Source organism: Corvus kubaryi, unplaced genomic scaffold (assembly GCF_017639235.1).
Source record: "Corvus kubaryi isolate FWS band 111438036 unplaced genomic scaffold, C.kubaryi_AGA036_p1.0 37398, whole genome shotgun sequence".
NCBI lineage: Eukaryota > Metazoa > Chordata > Aves > Passeriformes > Corvidae > Corvus > Corvus kubaryi.
The window spans coordinates 34,422,559-34,442,717 of NW_024581137.1; the positions used below are offsets into that span (position 1 = coordinate 34,422,559).

Consider the following 20,159-nt stretch of genomic DNA (forward strand, 5'->3'; position numbering starts at 1 on the left):
GGAAGGGAAGGGAAGGGAAGGGAAGGGAAGGGAAGGGAAGGGAAGGGAAGGGAAGGGATTTCTTGCTTTAGGACCATTCAATAAATGAGGCAGATCTTCATCAAGGTAACCCATACTCAGATACTGTATGTATTTTTAAACTGAAGACTTTGGGTTCTAGAACTGAAAACATCAAAACCAAAAAAGAAGTCAAGCACATGAAACCAGAGCAAAAATCTACAATAGTGTCTGTTGATAACTGTTTTTCTATTTGTGATTTGTTTGGTTTTTTTTATTTTCCTTCTCCAGTTTTGCTTGATTTTAGAAGAAACTCAGTGGGAGTTCCCACATGACTATGCTCCTCCTTCCTTACAAATGCTTAATTTGAATTTTAGAAACAAAACTTGGGGCTAATGAAGTACAGCACTTATATTTTTGGGTCATCAGATAGATGGGAGAGAAGATAAAACAGTCCATCAGAAAAGAAATCACTGCTGGTATGCAAAATCAACCTGCATTAGGTTCATAAAAAATTCTTGAAGAAATGAAACAGATGTTTTTGGCAATGACAAGTACTCAAAATGCCATGAGCTTGTATATGTGAATGGTATGGCAGGCATTCAAACAGAAGAGTTCACTTCACTAATACAGCCAAAAACCAAAAAAGCCAAGCATGCTTTAGTAGAAAGAAAGCATTAGTTGTGGCAGAGTTGAATGCTTTACAGTGTGCTTCTCTTAAATACCTAGAGGTGGTTCTGGGGATATACCAATGCTCTGTAACAAAGCTTCTGTCTCTCTTCTTTTACGGTCTAGGTCAGAATCTTCCTGAGCTGGCTCCTTCTTCTGCTGTAGATCAGCCTGAGTTAAACCAGAAGAAAACAGAACAATTTGTTTCATACATAATCAGCTCTAGCAATTATTTCACACATAATCAGCTCGAGCAATTACATGTGTGGAAATATACTGCGCTACTGCTTAGGTACACTTTGAAATTCATTTTGATATGTTTAGGTAATCTATAACTTAGATAATTCATACTGTATATATCAGTAAAAGTATTTTACCCTAAATGGATGGTAAAACCAGTCTTTGCAAGGATATTTGCAAGATTTTTTACAGGACAATGATGGAAATTTTCTGCCTCTCACTCATTAAGCGCAACTTATTCAACTAACAAAAGCTGTCCATAGAGCAACAGGTATCGTTACCCTGAATAAAACTGGCCCCTTTCTCCAGGGATCAAGCATAAAATTTCACCGGATTTCAGTGATGTAGCTTAAGGTCCTACACTTGGTCCCAAGCACTTGTGGGGAAAAGAAATACTTTCTCATTGACTTCAACATCTAACAGGTGCAAAGGAAAGAACTAACATCTCTAAACTAGGACTTTGGCAGCCCTTGGCCCACTAAAGGTCCACAAGACCCTTCCCTCTCTGCTTAGCTATCTCCACCTCCTTGGAGCTTCCACACATCAGCCTTCTCCCACTCCGACTTATGGGCATCTAAAACCAGTAGGTGCACCTACATTAGCCAGAATCCTGCAAAGAGGTTGTCCTTTCTGCTGAAAACAGAGTGAGGACTTGTACAGCTCCTCAGACTGGTGCTGATCTTGGTGCAGGCACCAAGAGAAAACCTGGAAATTCAGAAGCATCTCCACATTTTTCAGTTTGGATACAGCCAGGAAATACTGATTTTACAGTCAAGGTCCAGGCATATTCCCGTGCTCAGCTCTTCACATGAACCATCTCACAGTATGCAGGGCTGTGGACAGCTCTCCTGCACCAGTGTGACTGGCCAAGCACCTTTGTGAGTGTCAGCCTTCACTCCTGGACCCATCTGGCACCACAGCGCAGCCCATTTACACAGTTATGCACTGTAGCATTATCTGTAGAGATGGCTCTCGGGGCCAATGGAAAGTTCCAACCACCACAAGATCTCCACGAGGTATAAAGTCAGAGTCAGGGGACAAAGAAAAAGAACCTAAAAGCTCCCTCGAGCCACAGGCTTGGCCCCCTTTCCTCTAGTTCTTTAGTAACCAACACTGAAAGCATTACCATTTAAAGGTCTGCTTATGGAGGACTTCCCCAGGGACTCCAGGAGCCTCACTGGGGCATGTGCTGTAACTGCACAAATGTAGCTCAAATGAAAAGAGATTAAAAAGACAGACAAAACTGGAATGCTGATTTCTTGGATCACATCACATTTCCACGGTAATTCCACGAAATTCATGTACAATATTAAAGTGTCAGTTTAAAAGGAAACCAGTTATTAGTAAAGGATAACAGGTGCTTTAAACTATAGTAAGTGTTGACATTTGAAGGAAAGGAAGCATAATCACTTAATGCTTCTCTGACTTTGCATGAAAATGAATATCCACTCCCTGTCAATTCTCACCTCTATTCCACTAAGTGACTGAATAAAAAGAAGTACAAATCCCTTAATGAAAAACCTAATGCATATTGTCAAGGACAAATAAACTAATATGTCAATCAAACTTTAACAGAACTGAAAGATGCACCCATGCCAGAAGATGAAAATGCAATTGCAATTATATTTTACTTTACTGGAGAATAATAATTGTAAATCTGTTACCTTAGCTAGTAATCAAACTAGTCTTCAGAGTACAAAAATACATATTTAGATTGTAATGGCTTGAAAAAAACGTGAGTCCTCTTTCAGTCTTTTCCCACTCTCCACTCCCTTTGCGTTGAAGGAGAGCCCAGCAAAAAGCATTGTGGCAAATCAATTTCTCTTTCTCCATACACATGCACATCATGTTGTCTAAACTGTTGTCATTTGACAGTGCCGTGGTTTTAAAAGCAATTCCCTCACCCCAACATTCTTGACTAAAAATAAGCTTTTTGACTTTAAGGTTAGTCTGACGTGGGTTTGAGGATCTCATTCCACATGACAGATACCTTGGGGCATACAACACTGAGAAGTCAAAACCTCAGCAAGCCCCTTGTGCAAGCACGGGCTACCTAAAAGGGGGTTTCGCAAATTTACCTCTTTTTTCTTCCTTTCTTCCTCCTTCCGTTTCTTCTCTTCTCTTATCTGAGCCAAACGTTGTTTTTTGCGCTCAAGTTCTGCTTTTAAATCACTTTTGTCTGACATTTTGACTCTGCTGGAAAAAAAAGCATGGAGATCAAGATGAAAATTGAATGATTTCCCTCTTTACTGAAAAAAAGATAGCTAATTATATCAAAAGTAGGGCTTCTAAAATTGCAGCAAATATATTTCTATATAAACACTGGTCCTTGGACTATACTGACGCTGTAGAAAGCGGAGCATTTTCGTCGCAATTTTCATTTCAAGAAATTAGACCAGAGTATCACCAAATGTGGAATATATTTTCAGATTACCTCTACTAGAAAACTACCTTTGTGAAGCAAACCTATTGCTGTTCAAAATAATGCTTTAATGCTTTCAAAGTGAAGCTAAAGTCTTTTGATTTTCATGATCTTCAGCATCTCTGCCAGACTGTAGAACTCAGATCCACAAATATACTTCAAGTACCAGAATGAGATCTGCCCCAAACAGCCCCATATTTCTTAGACAAGTAATACTTTTACTTGCAAAAAATGGAAACGGGAGAGCTTTTGCTTCTGCAGGTGCCTTGCACGGCTGCCAGGCGGGATCCCCCGTTTCACCAACACAGTCCCAGACAGACCATCAGCTCAGTCTCAGTACCTTTCACACATGCACCCCTCTGGCTCACCAAAGTGTGAGCTATCCTGCACAGGAATCTCCTCCACCCTTTCCAGGGAAAGCTGGGCCATTCCCCCAGGTGGCTGCAGACAAGGAGCAAAATCACACAACCCAGCAAATCTAAGTTTGTCTTTAATGAAGCAGCACATTGCTTTGACAACAGTCATGTGCTCAGACCATCTTTCTATGAGGCAGGAGATATGCCTAACAATCCTGATTTCATGCCAACCACACAAACTGGGCAAAAACATTTCTTCGGAGATGCTGAAAGACCTCTTCCACCATTTAAACCCATTTTTCTTTAGGAGGGTGATGTGAAGCCACAAATACCCTTTGTCTTTTAAATCTCTGGCAGCCTAAGCTGATGTACACAAGCCTTGAAAATGAAAGGTAAGGAAATAAAAAGTCATACTATACAGGTATAGATCCAGATCTTTAAAGAAGACAGGAATCCAATCTTTTTCTACAGTTTTAAAACCCCACCAGTGTTGCAAGAAGCCATAACTTAAATCACAGATTATTTATTGATTTTCTAACATATAACCATTACGAACTGTAATCTAACTGTATCAATACTGATTTTCTTATTAGGAAATATTTGAAACTTTGTTTCAAAGACAGTTCTGACTAACGTAGCCATTCACGAAAAGAGTTAACTGTGTCTTTCCTGTTCACACATCACCGACCGTATCCACTGCTGCAGCTCAAAATCAATCAGATCAATGGCAGTGCCACGTATATGCAATGGAAGTCTATTGTTCACTTGATGCATGGGAAATTTGAATGTCAACTCCCCGTTAATATAATGAGAACTCTACTCACATTACGGCCTGGGTGGGTGGATGACCAGAGAGTAAAATTACATGCTAAAAATTACATGGCACTTTCACACATCATGGATTTCTCTGCAGTCATCAGCTTCCTCCTCAAAATGATAAAGGAATAGTTAGCCTGTGACACAGAGGATATTGCCAAGAAAACATCACCTGCACATTAAGCACAATCTCAGCCCCAAATGCTTTGTTGTCTTTGCAAGCATTTTTCTTTTAGGAAAGAATAGAATAACATCTGGAATCAGACAAGGAAACCATTTAATGAAAAGGACAGGCATAAGAGCAGCTCAAACTCCAGCTCACACTGCCACAGATTCTGCACTTCAGCAGAGCAGCCCATGCTGGCAAGGCACCCTTTCAAGGCCAGGGTTCGATCCACCCTGGTTCAATCCACAGCAAATGGTATAGCTAGGAAGAACATTCAGCTGCCAAACAATGGGACCACTGGATACACTGGCTGCATGTGGAGGACCACCATTTCTTTATTCCTCCATCACTCCCATCCTATTCACAACAGTATTGCTATCAACTGGAGAAAATCAAAACTGTCAGAAAAAAATTGCATTTGATGTCAAGAGAATTAAGCAGTAGCACCTCAAACAACATTAATCTGTGTGATCAGTTGACGTCAGTGAACTATTTTTTAAATGAGAAATGCCCAGAGAAAAAAAACCAACATTTCAGTAGCAGTGCAGGTAGTGTTTTGCCTACCAATCTGTTCAGGATTTCGGTGTCTCTCTTAGGTATGATTGAAATCCCATTTGAAGTCATTTTTCTAATCTGTTGCACACATTTGTATTCTGATTATGAAGTTACCCCTCAGAGCCCTTTGGACTAGATAGAGTTTTAGCATCCTTTTGGTTCTGCAGTTTGGCAACAGAGAGAGAGCTCCTGTTTCTATGCAAAAAATATGCAAATGCATTTTAAGGCTCCTGACAGAAACCCTGAGGGTTTGGCATCCCTTTCAAGCTGTTTGTCAGATATCAATGAATGGCTTTCTAAAAATTCATTCCCTTTATGTCAGGGAAGCTAACTAGCTTTTCCCCTGATTTGAACATCAATGGTTTAGTGCCTGGCCCCGTTTTTACAATGCTCCAGTCAGGGTGATCAAATCCTATTATAACTTTGCTCTATTTTTAACAAAATAGATTTACATACAATAAAGATGATGTATTAAATTCCCTTCAAAGAATGTTGCCAGAGCCCAGTTATATTTCATCGTGAATATATTATAGTCACGCCTGAGCCCCCCAGACAGCTTACCAACCTGCAGACTGGCTGTTTACAATTTTAGCACAAATTGAACACCAAGGGTATGTAAGCACCTTTCTCAGATGCCAGCAAGCTGGTACCAAGAAAGGAGGCAAGTGTACTTATCACTCTGCTTGGCATTAACCATGGAGTTAACACTGTTCATTACTGAGAGCAAATTTCTAATAAATGCCATTCTGAGTGCCAAAAGGCATGCTACACCAAGAGAGATAAAGGTAAACAGTAAAAAGGATTTACTTTAAACATTCTCTGTGGTGCAGATGACAGCCCAAGGCTTATGCAAGACCTAATCTCCAGCCTGGGAGAAGGCACTGGTCAGAGGGAATCACTGAGGAGCACATTTTGCACTGAAGCAATTAAATCCCTTGTGTAGGAGAAGGAACACACAGGAACAAACACACTGAACATTGAGTAAGTGTAGAAATAACTTTCATAGTAGGGCAACACCCTGGGGCTCCCCTCTTCAAGGGAGATGCATAATCTTAGATTCTAGATCAATTTTTATTTGTTTAGCCCAGTTTATTGTCATGGTTTTAAAAGGGGAGAGAGAGTCCTCCCACTGCAGAAGAGCTTCCCACACATGGTAGCATAGGTTCTTGTACCAGGACCTTGCACAGAGAGCACCTGCCTGAACTCCCAATACTCAGAGAAAACTCTCCTTTCTTTGTGATACTGAAGAAAGGAGCTGGTTCCTCATGGCATGACTTTTAATGAAACAGAGTGTTCTATTTCAAGATGTCAGTTTTCCCCATGTGCATTAAACATGCCTCAGAGACCCCTTTTAGTCTTGGAAATACAGTTGATTCCACTTACACATCAGAGCCAGCGTGATGGCAGCTACCCAGGCCTGTGCACAGGCAGTGCTGGCTTCTGGAGACTGCTTTCTGGGACATCACCATCTACTGGTTTGGCTCACAGCACCTTAGATGCCCACAGTGTACATGCAGAGCTATCCCTACCATCAGGATAGGTAAAATCTAAAGAGTCTGGGTATCCTAGGATGTGATTCCACTTTTCCTAAAGCAGACATTTAAAAGTAGCTAAGATTAAGCATGCCCCAAAGTCACCAGTTCCTCTCTAATGATGATAAAGGGCCCTGAGTGATCTACATTAAGTTCTAGAAATCTCCATTGTAAATGTCTCAGACAGGGTGAGAACCATCCTGTCCTTAACATGCTCCCAGAAGTTCCTTTTAGCTTCTCAGTGTATGAAACAAGATATTTGAAAGACAATTTATATTAATCTAAAAATAGTAATGATGTTTGCACAAACTTCTCTGCTGTACAGAACATATGCCAAACTACTCCACTAAGCTCATCCCACAGGTAGTAACATCTCACAACAATTTCATTTGTGGTAGCAGTAAGAATATAAACATGCAAACAACAGCATTTTATCCTCGACTGGACTAAAAGCCATGCAAGTACTTTAACAGGTACAGGCCAGTTTTACTGCAGCTTTATAAGCAACAAGGTCTTTATCAGTGATCAATATCACAGCATTTGAGCAGATATTTTTTCAAAACATTTATATGAGCACTTAAGAGCAGAAACAGCCACAGGTATCTAAAAATGTTTACTTGAATTTCAGTACCAGTAAGTTGATACTTTTTAGAGTAACAAAATCAGAAGAACAGGTACAAAGAGTTGCAAGACATGTCCATAGGTTGGATTAAATACAGGAAAAAGTAAGTCCAAAATGTCCAATGTATAAACAATAAAATAAAAAGACAATTACAACAGTGCACACGTTTTAAGTAGAAGAAGTAAACAATATATAAGATCTCCCTTTTCTTCAAGCCTTTTCTTTATATTTCCTAGAATAGCCTCTCACCTGCACGCCTTCGCTAAGCTCATCTCAAAAGAAACCTCACTTTCCAACTCTAATAGGACTTAAAAAAAGCCTACGAATTTTACTGCTTTTTTGGTGTTTGCGGGATTTTTACACACTGTTCGTTCAGTAGGCTGCACTAGAGTAGAAATTTTCCAGAAGGAGTAGAAATTTTGCCCTTCATGAGCCTTGAGGTCTTTCCTGGCTTGTGCCTTCCTGTGTTGTCCTTTTCGTTATTACCTCCATTGCACTTACCAAAGGGGTTCATTAAATACTGTTACATATGGCATTAGTCATCCTGGGTAACTAATTATAAATAACTGATTCATTAATATACTTCTTTAAAAAAATAGGCAGCATCCAATATTTAGAGATGCTGTACATGTATTTTTCATATGCCTTCTTAAATAGCCAGCTACTGGAGTCCAAAACTGCAAAACGTATTCGTGTGAAATGCACAGGATGTTCCCCAATAAAATATATTACTCAGTGATTTTGGTTTTAAAGAACGGGTTTATAGAGTGGGAGTACTATTACTATTGAAACTCTCACATATGAAGTGTTCCACTGGAAAAAAATTTATTCATTCCTATCATGTATCATATTTATCTCTACTTGGTACAAATTAGCATCTTTCCTACAGTTAGGAATACTATGTATTTTTACAATAGAAAAAAATTCCCATGAGATCTACCTATGACTTCTACAACTGTAAAGTGTGCATGCACATTACGAAACCATACAAAGCAGATAAATGTCTTTGGTCTGCAAGAAACCAGAGGGAGTTGCTACCCTAGTATAAATGCATTCTAATACATTGCATTCATTTGAAAATAATGTTTGAAACACACTTCAAATGGGCAAAAGGGGCTAGAAGCATCTCAACAGCAATTTTTGCATAAATGAGTGCCTCTTTTCATCATGCATCAGAATTTGCACTTGACTTCAGTCAAATAACATAAATAATTTTGCTAAATGGGCACATCAATGTTTACGATATCACAACAATGAGCAAATATTTGCAGCTGCAAAAACTTAGCATTTGCAGTATTTAAAGGAATCTCCTGTGTGTGATGAATTCAGGAAAACACTAAGTAAAACTGGAGAGACTAAGTATTTTTTCCATATAACCTTGAGGCAAAACAGTCAGGCTTTTTACACTGCATCTGTGTATTTATCTATAAATAAAAATGGTTGTCAAGTGTTACATTTCAGGGAATGTACCATTTTTATCCTTCAGCTTCTGAACATTTCTAACAGATGGGCAAAGGTCTTGTACTTTGTTCTGTAAAGGTTTACAAATCACAAGCACCCAGAGATTTGGTTCCGCGCTTCTTCCTGGTTGCTATGCAACAGGTCAGCACATCTCTAGCCTATTTATTTTAGTGCTGACAGGGTATAAGACATGTACCCACAACTGCTCTTACATCCCTTACAATCTATTACCATTTAATCTTTTCAGTCTTGTTCTTCCATAATGGCCCTACTACAAAATTAACTCAGTTTCAGCAGAATTGTAGGGCCCCCACAAAGCATCATGTGAGCAGAACTCTACTGCTGCCCATTCTTCCAGCACCAGGAGCAGTCAATGAAGCAACACCTTCTTGCCATCCCTTTCTCTCATGCCCCTTTATTCTCTTAAATTTACCATGGTCATTTCAATTCCAACAAACCTAGTGCCATGGAAGAGCCATCAAGGTTGAAGGGAAGAAGCTGCTGGCAACAACTCACCGGAGATGAGCAAGAAACACACAACATTACAGCAAGGAGTAGAATGAACTCGAGGACCACATACTAACATGTCACTCTAGCAAAACTGCTGCACATCTTGCACCAAACACACTCCCTTTATATTGAGTTCCACAAAACCAATTGCATGTATCACCTCAAAGAAAACTGAATTTTAAATAGGTCTTTTCAAGCGTCTTGGATTTTCTCTCAATAAGCTTTAATGAGCATAGTTATAACTGCATAGCGATCTCAGATGTGCTGCTGTGAGATGGTCCTCAATGCAGCAGCCAATACTGATTTGTACTTCCCAGGAATCTGACTCAGGAACTGTGCCCCAGTTACAAAGAGCAGATGTTTCTAACATAACAACCACTTGCATGCTCGACAAGTTTTAGATCTTGTAATATAGAAGCGATTCCTAAGCATTCTTGGTCACTTCCCGCTCTATCAGCTTCTGTCTCTGTTATCTTTTACGTTTGGGTGCAGTAACACGCAGCACTCCATACGTGGCTCTGTATGTGGCTGGGAATGGACACAGCGAAATTCCAAATTTTGTGACTCTACATTCACCACACATTAACTGGTCTTCCTCATTGCACTGTGTTATTTTCTGTGAATTTCCCAGCTTGCTCCAGAGATGAACTGCAGGATGAACAGATCAAGAGCAGCCCTGCTGAGAAGGACTTGGGGATGCTGGCAGATGGGAGGCTGGACATGACCCAGAAATGTGCATTTACAACCCAGAAAGCCAAATGTGTCCTGGGCTGCACCAAAAGCAGTGTGGCCATCAAGGTCAGGGAGGGGATTCTGCCCCTCTACTGTGCTCCCGTGAGACCCCACCTGGAGCACTGCATCCAGCTCTGGGGTCCCAGCACAGGAAAGGACATGGACCTGTTGAAGTAAGCCCAGAGGAGGCCACCAAGTTGATTAGAGAGATGGAGTACACCACCTGTGAGGAAAGGCTGAGAAATTTGGATTTGTTCAGCCTGGAAAAGAAAGGGCTTTGGGGTGACCTAATTACAGTTTTCCAGTACCTGAAAGGAGCCTACAAGAAAGAGGGAGAGACTTTTTACAACAGCATGAAGTGACTGGACAAGGGGAAACGGATTCAAACTGAAAAAGAGTAGGTTTAGGTTGGATATGAGGAAAAAAAGCTTTCACTGTGATGGTGGTGAGGCACTGGAACACGTTGCCCAGAGAAGCTGTGGATGCACCATACCTGGAAGTGTTTAAGGGCCAGGCTGGATGGAGCTCTGAGTGAAAGGTGTCTCTATCCACTGAAGGGGGCTTTGAATTAGATGATCTCAAAGGTCCCTTTCAACCCCAGCTGTTCTATGATTCTGTGACCTAGCAGGCTAATTTAAAGATGTTTTCTGACAGTAAAAGGCAGCCAAATGCAAGCTGTAAATTGCTAAGATTTTAGAGATGGGTAACATGAGAGAGGTAACAATCTAAACCTCAAGCTGCAGGTCACTTATCTAGAAAAATAAGAGCCTTGTATTTTGATGTTTTTGATTTCACTTTCTTTTCTATGTATTTCTTATACAATGCTCAGATGTCAGTGATATCTGCTGCTATCATTGATATGACCACTTCTTCCAAACCTGTATAAAATACCTTGTTCATCACAAAAGTACCAAAGTGCCTCCCAGGGTTAAATTTAATGACTTACTAAAACCTAACATAGAACTTTGCTTCAAGATGTCTACTAGTCTCTCCTGAAGTGGAACAAAGACTCATTTTCTCCATCCTGAAAATATTTCGGACATTAAAATATGTATTTTCATTCCATATGGGGGGTAAAACTAACCCCTCTGACTTTTCCACCCTCCTCCTGAGATAACCCTAGTGGTACATGGCCAGCAACGTGATACTTAAAGCCATTTACCCAAACATGAAAAATGCATGCTCTAGTGTCTGCTTCTTAACCCAGTTATGACAACTGCCAGAGAGACATCAAAGAACAAGCTATGCTGCCATCACACAGGTTTTGTTGGAAGACTTACCCAGATATCATTTCTTTCTTATAACAAAATACGCTTTGCTTTGCCGCTGATGTCTGTAAGGATGTAACTAGGTTAAAAACATTACACATTGAGTTCATTTCTGAAGTCAAGACAGCTAAAGATTTAAAAAGCAGGGAAGAGCGCTGGCTGTAAGAAATATACAGAAAGTTCTCAAAAAGTAGAATAAACAACACTACCACTCCCTCTGTACTTCCCAGGGCTTATCTGGCTATACTAACTAAGCAAGGTGAATGCTCAGAGCCTGCCTTAGCCAATCATTCCTGTTGATCGACAGAAGAGAAAAAAGGTATGTCCAGGTAACAAGGCAAGATGATAAATGCAGATGTCTAATAGCATAATTTAAAGGACATCTGCAAATAATTTGAATATGAGAGAGGACTAAGAACCAAGAAATCTATGTCTTCCATTTATCTTTTCTGTGGTTAAAGCATTCTCCCCAAATAGGAGAAACATGTTTGGGGGTTTGTTTGTTTGTTTGTGGTTTGTTTGGGGGTTTTTGGGGGGAGTTGGAGTTTTTTTGTCTAGAGAAAACTGAAATCCACATTCCTAGAGTGACTGCTGACTAATGGGTGAGAAGGACTGGAGGAATGGAGATTGCATTTTTAACCACTGAAGCTATTTTCTATTAATTTCTTTTCTGCAAGGATTCATTGGACCAGAAGAAGCAGATGCAAGAGAGCGAACATTAATCCCTAACAGAGGCCCCTGGGTTCTAGTCTTTGTTTCAGGGTTAGTTTATATTATAGGCAGCGACTGTTTAGTTTATAATACAATGCTGTATTTAAGTGTCTGGAGCCAAAGACTCCTCTTTCTGAGCATTTGAAGCAAGGTGCTGAAGAGTCCTTTCTCTTTCTCCCACATGCTCTGTTGCACCCAAAGAAACTTTAATACTTTAGACTTATGTGGAGCAGCTTCAGTGGGAAAGACTGGGAAGGCACCTACTTACTGCAGAAGACACATAGGTTGCTGGTCAGAGCATGGATGAAGGCAAATATCTCTTTAAGCAAAGGCAAAAATTACCTGAGACTCCTTTTACTTCAGGTGAGTCCCATTAAAACCAGGGTCCACTAAAAGCAGGAGCAGATGCTGTCAGATGCAACTCGACATGGAGCACAGAATCTGGCAGATGGGCTCAAGGAATGTGAACTAGATGGAGCAGCCTTGGAGAGACAGGGAGAGGACACCTGGGCTGAGTCTGGGGGTTCAAGGGTAAGAACACACCAGAAAAGGGGAAAAAAGGAGAAAAAGTGAGTTTTTAGAGACTGCCTGTGTTTCAAGAGCTAGGTGACAGCCAAGCTGATTTTTGAGGACAGCAATTATAGTTTCTGTTTCCACACCATTTTGTGGGTTTAGATGCAGCTGACCTTCCCAGGCACTGTAAGAACTTCCAGTTTGGGGAACTAAAGAATGCATCCCAGGTTTAAGATGTGGGCATGCTCTGGACTTTAAGCACAGCCTCCGACAAAGGCAAGGCTGACTGCACATGAGCTCTTCTCTCCCACACACGCACATATCTCTCAAATGCCCTGGCTTCCACTAAGAACAAGTTTGGCAAACGGGCTGACTTGAGAGCAAAAGCAAACAAGTGCCCAGCCTGCATGGTGGGGCAATCACATCCCTGGAGCACGCTGCAGGACTCCTCCAGAAGCAAGCCTCAGTGAATGGCCCACTCCACCAGGACCTTAGCTCCAGAATTCGAGAACAAGACATTAGTTCTAGACCACCAGCTCTCTTCAAATGTGGAATGCAATATAGGTAGTTTTGGAAAATACATCAACGTTTACTAGCGGCTGTCAAAATACATTTACTAGTGGCTGTGGGCCACTGAAGGTCCACAAGGCAATCAGAAAGGGTCCATGTCTGGTTTTCAGCCACATCAAACTGTTAAACTGCTTCCAACAGGTAGTCTTGAGGATTAAGAGTACAATGTAGTTTTAGAACTCTACAGATCATTGACGTATCACCAGAGAGAACCCAGGAGTAATTGGGTAATAGTTAATCATTTATCAAAACTGGTCATTATGTGATAGGAGAAAGCACAGCCTTCTTATTGACATATATATATGTACACACTACCTCAAGAAAAATAACACAAAAATGGGAGGCCAACAACTTTAATCATACTTACTCCTGATTCATCCCTTGATTTGGTGAGATCAGAAACTTTCTGGGGAAAAAATTAAACTTAATTAAACTTTATTGAATGAACACTGAGGAAACATGATCTCCATTCAAAGATTTCAAAATCAATACTAGTAGTAACTAATATTACTGCTGCATTTTACTATAATTTTGTTCAAAAACACATATGCTTGTCCATGTGGAAGTCTAGAGTTTTTTACTTCCCTGTCCCCTGAGTTATTGATAAGTAAATAATAAAACCCAATAAGGGTTATGTACATGAAGGCTGCCCTAAAAGGTGTGGAGAGCACCAGTAGTAAGGCTGAAACATGGGGGGTTTTCCATCTTAGCCCCTTACAGAGAATATAATTTACTGTCACCTTTTGAGACCTATGCTTTAAACATATGGGAAAAATCCTAAAGCTCTTTAATTTATAATTATCAGACAAAGTACGGAATTTGCACAAGGTGTTTTTAATATATTTGCAGAGGCCCTTAAAGGCTGAGAAACTAGGCTTTCCTGCGTTTTCCTGCTATTCAACTTTCTGTGAAAAAGAAAATATTGTGGGAAATAAAGGGACAGTTTTCCCATGGGCTCTTTCAGTACAAAGAGAGAATGGCATCACCGTTTTTTTTCTTATTTTGTCTCCAGTACAATAGCCTCCTATCCCATCAGCACAATTTTTGTTGTATTATTATTACTACTGTGGAGACAGTGAAAGGCAAGAATACAACATTCACAGGCTTTGCCAAGTGCAGCAGATTATGTACATGAATAGCTAACTGCACACTAGGGGGTATGATTTAGGTCAAATTTCTTGTTTCATTCCAAAAGGTTATAGATTTTTAAGCCATTCACTGTTCAATGCACCACACAGTTTACAGTCATAAGTGCATATAACCTGAACTATCTTTTCCCTGGTTTTTGCAGAAGTAATTTGTGTTCCTAGGCAATGAAGAAGTGGATAGTCTGTAACAAAGTGGTATAAGCGTGTGACAAAGCTCTGTGAGCAATTACAGCTAAAACGGACAAAGAATTAATTCATTTAAGGGCGAGCTAAGATCTGAAATACTTCAGAATTATGATACAAACCACCTTCTGGTTCAGCAATTGCTCAACATGTAACTAGAAACAAACTGATGAAAGAAACAACAATGTCATATGACTTTGAATAGTGAGATTAACAAAAATGGCAAATCTTTTATATTACTTAAAGAGAAGATAAACATGTATTATGAAACAAGTCACATGAGTTTAGACAGTCCTCCAACTTTGTGCTGTGAGAATCTGAGAAGAAATTCTTTTAAAAGCTCAGTGTCAGTGGAACAGTCCTTAAACCAGGAATGACAGGTTCAAATATAAGAAAACATTAGAAACAGTCTGGGTTGGTTTGGGTTTTTTTCCTGTAACCCTGTTTTATTAAATATTTTAATTTCTGGAAATATACAATAGCAATAATTTGAAATGTCTTTGCCCCAATTACCAAGTGACCTGGTAACCACTCTGATCCTAACAGTGGTGGCCTAATGTGCAAAATATGAAACAAGGGCATGCCTTGAATAGTAGGGATTTAATACAGCTGTCCATGCCCTTTAAAAGCTAAGATCTCTGTTAATGGATACAAAACGGAAGGGCTGAATAGTTAAAGGCAAGGGAAATCCATATTTTCCCTGCATGTGGTCTAAGACCTATAGTGACTAACTTTCAATACTAATACAGCATAGTTTCAGTACTAACATACCATAGCTTTTTCTGTCAAATTCAGCCTGAAAATATTAGAATCAAGGAAGGCTTGATATAAAGTGATATAAATAGATAAGAAATAAATACTCTGTTATACTTACTTATATTTAATCGTACTAGGCAGTTTTGTGTCTTTGCCTTGCTATAACTCCCCATTGTTTGAACTGCATCTTTCTGCTGGGCTGAAGTGAAAAATTAGTAACTGAGGAGCAGGATTTGGAATTATTTGTACCACATCATAGATGGAAGGAGAAAACAAGGAACTAATATAATTTCTCTGCTAGGGAGAGAAAACAAAGGGGAGGGGAAGGGAAAGCCAGTGAGCAGGGAATGTGATGTTAAAACTATTGAGGAAAAGAGAAAAGGGTAAGTAAGCCTCAAAGAACGATAGCAAGAGGGAAAGGAAATGTGAAGAAAAGATACCACTGTAAACAAAATGTTATGTCTTGAAAAGATTCCCTCTGTAATTGTTTTCTGCAGAGCAGCAATAAATGGGCCTTCTCCTTTTATCAAATTATTCATGAATTATTCTAGGGCCAAGCAGGGACAGTCAGCCAGCACCTGGGGAACCCACAGGGTAGATCTGCACTGCTCCAGAAGGGCTCCCAGGAGGTCTGTTCCTCAGGTTGATGTAACTTGTCTCTCCAGATCAGGTAAGCTGCTTCACATGCATGGGAGCAGTATTAAATATAAAACACGTACTTTTACTCTTAAGACCCAAGAATCACAGGAGACATCTAGGCAGCTATTATTCATCAGGTAACACAAATATCTGCACACCAGTCAATGCAGCAGTCAGACAGGGACTCATACAAACTCTGTTAAGTCAGTGCAAAACTCTCATTTCCTTCAATAGCGTTTGGAGAAGTATCGTGGCTTTCAAACAGTGATGACAGCTGGCTTCTGCCATCGCTCTAGAGGCTAGGTTCACCACCAGAGAAGTCAGAGAAAAACTATTACTGTCAGCACTGATAGGGCTAAGACCTCTGTCCTTAAACTTGAGCATGGAGTTACAGTGTGCTGCCCACAAAAAGCTTCAAGAAACTGTTACTCCTGCTCCATGCCTTCCCCATGCTGCACTGCACTCCCAGACACTCATCAGAATGCTTTTGCCTCAAAAGATAGAACAAAAGGTGCTGAAGAAGCTCAGTAAAAAAGGAAGGGGTATAGTTTTAAGCTCAGGAGGAGTTGGTACATCACCTGTCACAGATGATCACTGTAAGACCTAGTGGCTCACACATTAGTCTGCTTCACAGCTTCCTCCAGCTCCTCCCATCTGCCTGGAAGTAGCCATTTTCCCAGAAAAGTTGGCAAGATGATGCCACACAAAATGAACAGTATTGGGGGAGCAAGCTCATGTATACTGCCTTGAGTGCTTGCAAATGGCCAAGCAAACAACAGCTCCCAATGTCATCTCTCACAAAAAAGAGCTAGCAGGGTTTTAGATGGATTATTAGCAGGTAGCAAAAGGGACATATTGCATCGATCTGAGATGTAGACTGAGTCAGGGTCTCTTTGTTAAGCAGTATCATTCCTGCATTACCATTTCTGCCTGCTTACAAACAGCTGAGGGGAAGACCATCCGAGCCCTCACTTGGAAAGGAAGCCCCCATATGGACACATGAATGTATGCTCACCTGCAGGATTTCCGTTCCTCTAATGAACAGAAATAAGCTGCACTGGCAAAAGCACAGTTTTACTAACACAAGTTGCATCTGTACTGAGGCCACTTTGCCAGCATATTCCATCAGTAGTTCAGCAGGAAAATGTCCCTTTTAAACACAGACTACATCTAAAGTCATTATGTTTCATTTAAGGTTTTTAAAATAAAAATCTCAAAGTACCAGATGAGTACTGCACTAAGAATGAGTACGGCTGCAGAAAGCCTGAGACTTTATCTCTGCAGGTATGAATCGCCCCGTGTGCCTCAGTGAGAATTGCAGTGTTACTTCCCTCCAACTTCTCTGAAAATTAAAGCCCATGGATAGGACAAGGAGGATCATTCTGTTAACATTCATTACCTGAATCATTAGCAGGAGTTAAGTGAAGCTTTTAAAAACAACACTGCCTTTCTATACCCTCATGTTTTTTCTCTTTCAATCCCTTATCGTTTTCCCTTCCAGCCCATTACACATCATTGTCCAGTATCCTGCAATGGTGGGACCTCTAACACAACCCATTGCTAGCAGCTCTACCTGGTATTCCTCCTCTCTCTTCTTGCAGGCAGGAAAATAGACGGCATCAAGGAATGCTTCTTGAAACCTGTCTTACAAAAGTAAAGAAGACCAAGAGACTTGATCCGTTAATTTATTTGAAAATAAGGCAGGTAAGTTCCTGCTGCATGATCCGTTAATTTATTTGAAAATAAGGCAGGTAAGTTCTTGCTGCATCATTTAGAGTACCTACACTGAAGACAGCTGCTAAAGCAAAGCTTTTATCTACGGGAGCCATAACAGGAACCAGAAACCCGAAGTTGGGAAAATACACTGGAAATCAAATGCATTTCAATCATGAAAAAAATAGCCACTGAAGGGCATCACAAAGGAGGCAGCTCACTCCCCTTCCTTCTATAGAAAGAGCTGAAAGGTCAGCTTCTTAATTTAAGATCTTCGGGGTACAAAAGAGTATTTCCCTGACTATTCTTTGAGTAGCCACATTTCCAAACTTCCAATAATTACTGCATGTGATGGGTGTGGTTTATTGCCACTCTTTTAAAGATTCCTCCCTTAAACTGTGGATACAGCAGCACCACAGTTAGTACATTTTTGTGGTAGACTAATTTGAGGCAGAGGTGCTTAGAGCTCAGAGAAATCCAGCCAATCCAACTCTAAAAAATCTTTTGGATCTCCACATACCTGGCCCTCAGAAGTCTCACTTATCAAGGAAGATGATGGCAAGTCCCAACCTTCAAAACAGTCTATTCATAAAGAAGGTAGAGAAGGGGCAACACATTTTGTATTTTTATGGACTATAAATGGATGATTTTGGGAAAAGAAAACAAAGCAGAGGATGGTTATCAGAGTGAGCATTCCCACGGGGAGAAGACCTGGATGCAGCCCCAAGGTTTGTGTTGAAGAAACCCATTCTTGCAGAAAAATGCTGCAGAGAAATTATAAATGGAATTTTATCTGCCTTCACTAACGGTGGAAAATGTTACTAGAAATGCCATCTCAAATGAAAATAAAAACCAAAAAGAAAGAGCTTAAAAGAATCAGAATGTAACTTTCCCCCATTAAATTAGCAAGAACAAATGAGGTACTTTGACAAAACACATTGGTAGTAACAGAAATTAAATTCCCTAATTGCTCTGATAACACCATCTATCAGGAGACAGGCAGTCCTGGGACGTGGGATTTCCATTCTGAAATAGGTTTTTGCAGTTCCGTGCTTCATGATATTTAGCGCAATTTCCAATGTAAATTAAAATCCTCATGCAGAAGCGACTTCCACATGCCAACTTCATGTCAGGTCCTTCCATCTCATCCCCTCTATATCAGCAGGTAAGACTGATTGATCTGTTGAGAAGCCTTATGTTATACACATTTATAGCTCAAATCTGTACTTTCTGTCAATGGCAATATTGACAGAAAAACAAACTTAGTTCCAGTCTTTAAAACAGAGGCTTTGTCTAGGAAATCTGGGGCCTTATGTTCTCTGCTAACCACGGGGGACTCCTGGGATGATGTAACTGTAATAACATCCTTTTGAAAATCTATTTCAGTGGACTACCAGTGTAAAAAGGCCTCTGGCTGACTCCCTCCTTCTCTCACCCTTTTAGGTGAGAAAACCTTAGGAAGGGGAAAAGATCTATTTACTGTTCTATGTCGTCTTGGACTTGAGTATACCCACTACCGCTCCAGCTGTGTGAAGAATTACAGATGAAAAACTTTTACCACCCCCTTTTGCTTTAAGCTGTTCGGCGCCCAGGCACCAGCCGGGAGCCTGCGGCCGCCACTCGCGGCCGGGGCCGAGATGCGCCCCAGGGACCGGAGCAGGTGCCGAGGCCGGCGCGGCTCTCTCACTGCAGCCCTCCCACAGACCAGCCGCCAGGCCGCCAGAGCCCACCCGCGGCGAGGGCCGGCCGGCTCCCGCGGGCAGCCGGGATGCCCGCTCGCCCAGCCGGGATGCCTGCTCGCCCAGCCGGGGATGACCGCTCGCCCAGCCGGGATGCCCGCTCGCCCAGCCGGCCCGCCTACCCGGGGAGCGCCTCCGGCGGCCGCACCAGGCTCCGCGGCCGCTGCGCATCCCGCGGAGTGACTCCCGCCCCGCTCCTCCGCCGCCAGCGCCGGGCCCCAAGGGCAGCCCCCGCTCCGCCGCGTCCCGGCCCCGCCGCCCCCGCGGGTGCCTCACCTCCGCCGGCGCCCGGGAGATGCGGAGCGGCTCCCGGCGCCTTGCAGCTCTCACCGAGCGCTCGCCGCCGGGAGAGCAGAGGGATGCCCCGCTGCCTGAAGGGCTGCTGCCAGTAGCTGCGCCCTGCCGAGCCGAGCCGAGCCGAGCCGAGCCGTGCTGAGCAGAGCCGTGACGAGCCGAGCCGAGCTATGCCGTGCCGCCCGCCGCTGCAGCAGGACCGCCGCCGCCGGCTGAATGTGCTGTCTCACGGTGGACAGGCTCCTCCCGAGAGCTGCTGCTGCTGCCGCCGCCTTACTCCTCCCGCCTCCTCCTCCTCCTCCTCCTCCGCCCGCGCGCCCTCGGTAGCGACACCCCCGCCGCCGCCCGTGGGACCGGGGCGGGGCCGCGGGGGGCGCGGGGCAGGTGGCGGTGGAAGGGCCGGCTCAGAGTCCCCGCCCGGCCCCCCAGCAACTCCGGCCTGAAGTGCTCAGCTCTTCGGTGCTCCCCTCGCTGTCAGCCCCACAGAGGCGCAGGCTTCGCCCCAGGAGCAGCCGAGCCGGCAGCTGCGCGGCTGCCCGGCTGTCAG

At 42.2% G+C, this 20,159-nt stretch overlaps 1 protein-coding gene across 7 annotated transcripts in view; it reads right to left on the reverse strand.

Moving 5' to 3' along the window:
* DYNC1I1 (dynein cytoplasmic 1 intermediate chain 1) overlaps positions 1-19,891 on the reverse strand; it is a 186,485-nt gene extending 166,594 nt beyond the window's left edge. For 4 of the 7 annotated variants that reach the window (XM_042044174.1, XM_042044172.1, XM_042044173.1 and 1 more), the window contains exons 1-3: positions 19,595-19,890; positions 2,985-3,102; positions 723-837 (exon numbers count right to left, since the gene is read on the reverse strand). In XM_042044174.1, the coding sequence (XP_041900108.1) occupies positions 723-837; positions 2,985-3,092 (223 nt within the window). In that variant the 5' untranslated portion in view covers positions 3,093-3,102; positions 19,595-19,890. Of the gene's footprint in view, positions 1-722; positions 838-2,984; positions 3,103-19,594 lie in introns of all 7 variants that reach the window. The other 3 variants (XM_042044171.1, XM_042044168.1, XM_042044169.1) reach the window with 2 other exon arrangements.
* Positions 19,892-20,159: the final 268 nt, after the last annotated feature.